This window comes from Oncorhynchus clarkii, chromosome 20 (genome assembly GCF_045791955.1).
Source record: "Oncorhynchus clarkii lewisi isolate Uvic-CL-2024 chromosome 20, UVic_Ocla_1.0, whole genome shotgun sequence".
Taxonomy (NCBI): domain Eukaryota; kingdom Metazoa; phylum Chordata; class Actinopteri; order Salmoniformes; family Salmonidae; genus Oncorhynchus; species Oncorhynchus clarkii.
Window position 1 is genome coordinate 83722464 of NC_092166.1, and position 8848 is coordinate 83731311.

General features: G+C 47.5%; 1 protein-coding gene across 1 annotated transcript in view; it reads left to right on the forward strand.

Annotated features, from left to right (window-relative positions):
- The window catches only part of LOC139376995 (leucine-rich repeat transmembrane protein FLRT3-like), a 29111-nt gene extending 20714 nt beyond the window's left edge, over nucleotides 1–8397 (forward strand). The window contains exon 3 of the mRNA XM_071120044.1: nucleotides 4787–8397. Coding sequence (XP_070976145.1) covers nucleotides 4815–6779 — 1965 coding nt within the window. The 5' untranslated portion in view covers nucleotides 4787–4814 and the 3' untranslated portion in view covers nucleotides 6780–8397. The remainder of the gene's footprint in view (nucleotides 1–4786) is intronic.
- Nucleotides 8398–8848: the final 451 nt, after the last annotated feature.

Sequence of the window (8848 nt, forward strand, 5' to 3'; positions counted from 1 at the left end):
TCTGGCTACCAGTCACAACTCTGGCTACAACACAACTCTGACTACCAGTCACAACTCTGGCTACCAGTCACAACTCTGACTAACAGTCACAACTCTGACTACCAGTCACAACTCTGACTACCAGTCACAACTCTGACTACCAGTCACAACTCTGGCTACCAGTCACAACTCTACTACCAGTCACAGCCTGACTACCAGTCACAACTCTGGCTACCAGTCACAACTCTGACTACCAGTCACAACTCTGGCTACCAGTCACAACTGTGGCTACCAGTCACAACTCTGACTACCAGTCACAACTCTGACTACCAGTCACAACTCTGACTACCAGTCACAACTCTGGATACCAGTCACAACTCTGACTACCAGTCACAACTCTGACGACCAGTCACAACTCTGACTACCAGTCACAACTCTGACTACCATTCACAACTCTGACTACCAGTCACAACTCTGACTACCAGTCACAACTCTGACTACCAGTCACAACTCTGGCTACCAGTCACAACTCTGACTACCAGTCACAACTCTGGCTACCAGTCACAACTCTGGCTACCAGTCACAACTCTGACTACCAGTCACAACTCTGACTACCAGTCACAACTCTGACTACCAGTCACAACTCTGACTACCAGTCACAGCTCTGACTACCAGTCACAACTCTGGCTACCAGTCACAACTCTGACTACCAGTCACAACTCTGGCTACCAGTCACAACTCTGACTACCAGTCACAACTCTGGCTACCAGTCACAACTCTGGCTACCAGTCCCAACTCTGACTACCAGTCACAACTCCGACTACCAGTCACAACTCTGACTACCAGTCACAACTCTGACTACCAGTCACAACTCTGGCTACCAGTCACAACTCTGGCTACCAGTCACAACTCTGGCTACAACACAACTCTGACTACCAGTCACAACTCTGGCTACCAGTCACAACTCTGACTACCAGTCACAACTCTGACTACCAGTCACAACTCTGACTACCAGTCACAACTCTGACTACCAGTCACAACTCTGGCTACCAGTCACAACTCTGACTACCAGTCACAGCTCTGACTACCAGTCACAACTCTGGCTACCAGTCACAACTCTGACTACCAGTCACAACTCTGACTACCAGTCACAGCCTGACTACCAGTCACAACTCTGGCTACCAGTCACAACTCTGACTACCAGTCACAACTCTGACTACCAGTCACAACTCTGACTACCAGTCACAACTCTGACTACCAGTCACAACTCTGACTACCAGTCACAACTCTGGCTACCAGTCACAACTCTGACTACCAGTCACAGCCTGACTACCAGTCACAACTCTGGCTACCAGTCACAACTCTGACTACCAGTCACAACTCTGACTACCAGTCACAACTCTGACTACCAGTCACAACTCTGACTACCAGTCACAACTCTGACTACCAGTCACAACTCTGACTACCAGTCACAACTCTGACTACCAGTCACAACTCTGACTACCAGTCACAACTCTGACTACCAGTCACAACTCTGACTACCAGTCACAACTCTGACTACCAGTCACAACTCTGACTACCAGTCATAACTCTGACTACCAGTCACAACTCTGTCTACCAGTCACAACTCTGACTACCAGTCACAACTCTGACTACCAGTCACAACTCTGACTACCAGTCACAACTCTGGCTACCAGTCACAACTCTGACTACCAGTCACAACTCTGACTACCAGTCACAACTCTGACTACCAGTCACAACTCTGGCTACCAGTCACAACTGTGGCTACCAGTCACAACTCTGACTACCAGTCACAACTCTGACTACCAGTCACAACTCTGGCTACCAGTCACAACTCTACTACCAGTCACAGCCTGACTACCAGTCACAACTCTGGCTACCAGTCACAACTCTGGCTACCAGTCACAACTCTGACTACCAGTCACAGCCTGACTACCAGTCACAACTCTGGCTACCAGTCACAACTCTGACTACCAGTCACAACTCTGACTACCAGTCACAACTCTGACTACCAGTCACAACTCTGACTACCAGTCACAACTCTGACTACCAGTCACAACTCTGGCTACCAGTCACAACTCTGACTACCAGTCACAGCCTGACTACCAGTCACAACTCTGGCTACCAGTCACAACTATGACTACCAGTCACAACTCTGACTACCAGTCACAACTCTGACTACCAGTCACAACTCTGACTACCAGTCACAACTCTGACTACCAGTCACAACTCTGACTACCAGTCACAACTCTGACTACCAGTCACAACTCTGACTACCAGTCACAACTCTGACTACCAGTCACAACTCTGACTACCAGTCACAACTCTGACTACCAGTCACAACTCTGGCTACCAGTCACAACTCTGACTACCAGTCACAACTCTGGCTACCAGTCACAACTCTGGCTACCAGTCACAACTCTGACTACGAGTCACAACTCTGACTACCAGTCACAACTCTGACTACCAGTCACAACTCTGACTACCAGTCACAGCTCTGACTACCAGTCACAACTCTGGCTACCAGTCACAACTCTGACTACCAGTCACAACTCTGGCTACCAGTCACAACTCTGACTACCAGTCACAACTCTGGCTACCAGTCACAACTCTGGCTACCAGTCACAACTCTGACTACCAGTCACAACTCTGACTACCAGTCACAACTCTGACTACCAGTCACAACTCTGGCTACCAGTCACAACTCTGACTACCAGTCACAACTCTGGCTACTAGTCACAACTCTGACTACCAGTCCCAACTCTGGCTACCAGTCACAACTCTGACTACCAGTCACAACTCTGGCTACCAGTCACAACTCTGACTACCAGTCACAACTCTGACTACCAGTCACAACTCTGACTACCAGTCACAACTCTGGCTACCAGTCACAACTGTGGCTACCAGTCACAACTCTGACTACCAGTCACAACTCTGACTACCAGTCACAACTCTGGATACCAGTCACAACTCTGACTACCAGTCACAACTCTGACGACCAGTCACAACTCTGACTACCAGTCACAACTCTGACTACCATTCACAACTCTGACTACCAGTCACAACTCTGGCTACCAGTCACAACTCTGACTACCAGTCACAACTCTGACTACCAGTCACAACTCTGGCTACCAGTCACAACTCTGACTACCAGTCACAACTCTGGCTACCAGTCACAACTCTGGCTACCAGTCACAACTCGGACTACGAGTCACAACTCTGACTACCAGTCACAACTCTGGCTACCAGTCACAACTCTGACTACCAGTCACAACTCTGACTACCAGTCACAACTCTGACTCCCAGTCACAACTCTGACTACCAGTCACAGCTCTGACTACCAGTCACAACTCTGGCTACCAGTCACAACTCTGGCTACCAGTCACAACTCTGGCTACCAGTCACAACTCTGACTACCAGTCACAACTCTGGCTACCAGTCACAACTCTGGCTACCAGTCACAACTCTGACTACCAGTCACAACTCTGACTACCAGTCACAACTCTGACTACCAGTCACAACTCTGACTACCAGTCACAACTCTGGCTACCAGTCACAACTCTGACTACCAGTCCCAACTCTGGCTACCAGTCACAACTCTAACTACCAGTCACAACTCTGGCTACCAGTCACAACTCTGACTACCAGTCACAACTCTGACTACCAGTCACAGCTCTGACTACCAGTCACAACTCTGGCTACCAGTCACAACTCTGACTACCAGTCACAACTCTGGCTACCAGTCATAACTCTGACTACCAGTCACAACTCTGGCTACCAGTCACAACTCTGGCTACCAGTCACAACTCTGACTACCAGTCACAACTCTGACTACCAGTCACAACTCTGACTACCAGTCACAACTCTGGCTACCAGTCACAACTCTGACTACCAGTCATAACTCTGGCTACCAGTCACAACTCTGACTACCAGTCCCAACTCTGGCTACCAGTCACAACTCTGACTACCAGTCACAACTCTGGCTACCAGTCACAACTCTGGCTACCAGTCACAACTCTGACTACCAGTCACAGCCTGACTACCAGTCACAGCTCTGGCTACCAGTCACAGCCAAGCACTGAACAGATCAGCCATGTAGGTTGGTGAAGGGATGACTGACTGAGTGAAGCTCAGTTTGGTTCACCCTGTTCCACATATGGTAATGAGTCTGCAAATTAGAGAGAGAAAGAGAGAAAGAGAGAGAGAGAGAGAGAGAGCAAGAGAGAAAAATAGAGAGAGAGGATTTCACAACAGTTCATCACAAGGCCTGGCTTTGTTCACATACACACACAGTCTAGCAGTGATGAAAGGCAGCCTTCAGAAAGATCCAGAAACATGTAAAACAACTAAGGCCAAGCTATTACGTTTCACAAGCTAAAGCCAAAAAGCCAAAGCACAGGGATTCAATTCAGTAGCAGGAACCCACATGCTGTAGGATTTTCTCCAAACAGGAAATGAGGGAAAGGGAAATACATTGTAAATGTATGAAGTCTCTAAAGTCTGAGGGAAATGTACTTTATATGTTCCCTGGAAACAGCCATTAGCACTCAATGCAGTTTTAGCCTTGCAAGATGCTCAAATTTATTTTCTGTGAATTGTAAAAGTAACGATTTATATCAATTTAAGTCAGCAAAAAGGCCTACATGTCATATCTAATATTGCAGATTAATGAAGAACAGGCTTGATGAAGGACAATTCCAACAAAGAGCATTTATTAGAAACCAGGGGTTTGGCTTCCCTGTAAAAGCCTTGTGCATTAACTTTACCCTTTCTGTCTCCTTCCTAGGGAGAAGACACCACAACCTCAAAACAAGATGGCCGCCCAATGCAAGAACTTCCTGCTGTTCTTGACTAGGGTAGGACTACTTCTGGGTCTGGCTAACCCTCTGGTGACCTCCGCCTCCTGCCCCTCGGCCTGCCGGTGTGATGGGACCTTCATCTACTGTAATGATCGAGGCCTCACCTCTATCCCTACCGGCATTCCGCTAGATGCTACTATTCTCTTCCTCCAAAACAACAGGATCAAGAGCGCCGGCATCCCCACCGATCTGAAGAGGCTAAGCAACGTCGAGAAGATCTATCTGTACTGCAATAATCTGGACGAGTTCCCCCAAAACCTGCCGATCGGGGTCAAAGAGCTGCATCTACAGGAGAATAATATCCGCATGATTACGCATGCGTCGCTGGGTCAGATCCCGCTGATCGAGGAGCTACACCTGGATGATAACTCCGTCTCGGCGGTGAGCATCGAGGAAGGAGCGTTCAGGGACAGCAATCACCTGAGACTACTCTTTCTCTCCAGGAACCATCTGAGCACCATCCCGTCCGGCCTTCCGCAGACCATCGAGGAGCTGCGCTTCGACGACAACCGCATCTCGTCAATATCAGAGGCATCCCTGCAGGACCTGATCAACCTGAAGAGACTCGTCCTGGACGGGAACCTGCTCAACAACCGCGGCATCGGCGAAATGGCCTTCATCAACCTGATTAATCTCACCGAGCTCTCCCTGGTGAGAAACACCCTTACGTCGCCGCCGGCTAACTTACCAGGAACCAGTTTGGAGAAACTGCAGCTCCAAGACAACCACATCAACCGGGTACCGGCCGGAGCTTTTGCTTTCCTCAGGCAGCTGTATCGGTTGGATCTATCAGGCAACAACTTGAGCAGTCTGCCTCATGGAGTGTTCGAAGACCTGGATAACCTCACGCAGCTCCTGCTCCGTAACAACCCGTGGCAGTGCACTTGCCGGATGAAGTGGGTGAGAGACTGGTTAAGGTCGCTGCCGACAAAAGTCAACGTCCGAGGGTTTATGTGCCAGGGACCAGACAAGGTCAAGGGCATGGCTATCAAGGATTTGTCCATGGACTTGTTTGACTGTGGAGGATCTGACTTGGGCAGGGGCCAGGGGGACCTTACCGAGACCAGCACTGTCTCTAACACCTTACTGCCCTCACAACCCCAATGGCCCTCCTTTGTGACCAAAAGACCGGTGGTGAGAATGCCTGACAGGAATAAGAACTACCGAAGTACTACGACACCATCAGGAAGAAAGATCATCAGGATCAGCGTGAAGTCGAGCAGTGCAGAGACAGTGCACATCTCCTGGAGGGTTTCTGTACCCTTGACTGCCATGAGGCTCAGCTGGTTAAAACTGGGCCACAACCCTTCGTTCGGTTCCATCACGGAGACCATCGTGCAGGGCGAGAAGAAGGAGTACCTCCTAACAGCTCTAGAACCGGAATCCTCGTACAGGATATGCATGGTTCCCATGGAGACCAGCAACATTTACTTGACGGACGAGACACCAGTTTGCATAGAGACAGAGACCAGTTCTCTGAAGGCTTACAAACCCACCACCACACTGAACCGCGAGCAGGAAAAGGAGCCTTACAACAATTCCAGTCTGCCTTTAGCCGCGATCATCGGAGGGGCCGTGGCTCTGTTGGCAATATTAATGCTGGCGTTTGTGTGCTGGTACGTGCACAGGAACAGTTCACTGTTTTCCAGGAATTGCACCTACAACAAGGGCCGTCGGAGGAAGGACGATTACGCCGAGGCGGGGACGAAAAAGGATAACTCAATCTTGGAGATACGAGAGGCCTCTTTTCAGATGATCCCCATACACCCCGTGCCCGTGTCCAAAGAGGAGTTTGTGATACATACGATTTTCCCTCCGAACGGATTGAGTCTGTACAAGAGCCCGCACAGCGAGACCAGTATTAGCAACAGAAGCTACAGAGACAGCGGAATACCTGATTCAGACCACTCCCATTCATGATATTGATGACGCGGGAACATTTTGTTATAAATGAGTGCGTTCGTTGATGACATGAAACTAAAGTGGCTAAAAAAACTTTGTTATAAAACACTGGATCTACAAGACTGAGTGGGGAAGCAATGTTCTTCTGTACATTTGCTCATATAATTTATATTTAAGGACATTTTATGACAAAGAGGAGAAGAAATGTGGTTCACAGATAGTAGGGCCATCACTGAGCCGCAGGTCAGTGTATGTTGTAACTAAAACTGCAATTCTATATTTTAGGGTTGGTAGTAATTTGTATTGTATTTTATTTTATTTTTATTTTTTGGGGGGCTTACGGTTACCCTAACAACCAACTATAAAAAAACAAACTGTTCTACTGAGATATAAAGACTTGTCAACTGTGAAAGTGGGTTTTCATTGCTGTGTTGAACAATCAGACTTTAGAGTACCTTGTAGAATAAAGCACAGGTCTTTACACTCGTTTTGTGGCTGTTCGGTAAAACCCCCCAAAAAAAGCAACAAAAAAAATCAAATGAAAATGATCAAAACTAGGACCCAGCTGATTAACTGAGAAGAACCAGGGAGACAGCGGGCACTCGTTCTCTGAGGAGAGACAAGCAGAGAGCAGTCTCCTACATGTATCTGACTATCTCTGGAACCATGACTAGATATGTCCTGTTTTACTGCTGTTCATTTAGTTCCTCTGTTTGGAAAAAAACACAGAAACACGAGAGATCGAACAGACACCCAGGCGGGCACGGCTCCTGTGTGTGTGTGTGTGTGTGTGTGTTTGTGTGTGTGTGTGCGTGTGTTTGCATGCGTTTGTGTGAGTGTGTGTGCGTGTATGTGCGTGCGTGCGTGTGTGTATGTGTGTGTGTGTGTGTGTATGTGTGTGTGTGTGTGTATGTGTGTGTGTGTGTATGTGTGTGTGTGTGCGTGTATGTGTGCGTGTGTGTGTGTGTGTATGTATGCGTGTATGTGTGTGCGTGTATGTGTGCGTCAGGCCACAGCACAGGGCAGATGAAGCACACAGACCTTTAGGGCCATTACCCAGAATGGGATTAACCCATGCAGGGTGGCCAGGCTGACAACATAGATGACATAAAGAACACCAACTAAATCTATTTGTTCAACACAAAGGCTAAACTACAATGGATGGCATTCTCCAGTCCCTTGTACCATATGTCATCCAAACGTTACCCTCAAACATAGCTTAGATTCACACCGGTCTGTTTAAAAAAAAGTTATATAAATAAACAACACATTGGCTTTCATTTTGAATACAAACTGAGCATCACCTATTTCCTTGTTTATGATTAGTCCCCCCCCACCCTCCCCCCCCAGATTGACTACTTCTATGTTGCCACAATTTCAAAGTTTAATTGTTCTTTATGAAGTAGAATTTGTTCTTTACAAAGTGAATTGCTCTTTACAAAGTTGCTCAGGGATTCTTGAAACAATTGTCCTGTCTTTCGAGAATCCCTGAACTGAAAACCAAAGTGCTATTGAATGCCCTTTGGCCAGTCGTGTATGTGCCTTGATCCAATGCTTATTGTATTTAGCTTTCTAAGAAATCACTGACTTTTTTGTCATTCACACTTGAATATGAGAAAATATTGCAGAATAAAAATGGATAAAAAATATCAAAGACTCTCTCTTACCTGAAACACATACAAGACATTTCAAAATCACAATTTGGATTCAAAACAAAATGTGTGGGGGCACAGCTTAGTTGAGGTAATTTAAGTAATATGTACATGTAGGTAGGGGTAAAGTGACTGTACATAGATAGTACAGGTTAGTTGAGGTAATCTGTACATGTAGGTAGGGGTAAAGTGACTATGCATAGATAACAAACAGAGAGTAGCAGCAGTGTAAAAACAAAGGTGGGAGGGGCGGTGTCAATGCAAATAGTCCAGGTAGCCATTTGATTGATTGTTCAGCAGTCTTATGGCTTTGGGGTAGAAGCTGTTATTAAGAAGCCTTTTGGACCTAGACTTGGCGCTCCGGCACCACATGCCGTGCGGTAGCAGAGAGAACAGTCTATGACTGGGGTGTCTGGAGTCTTTGGTAATTTTTAG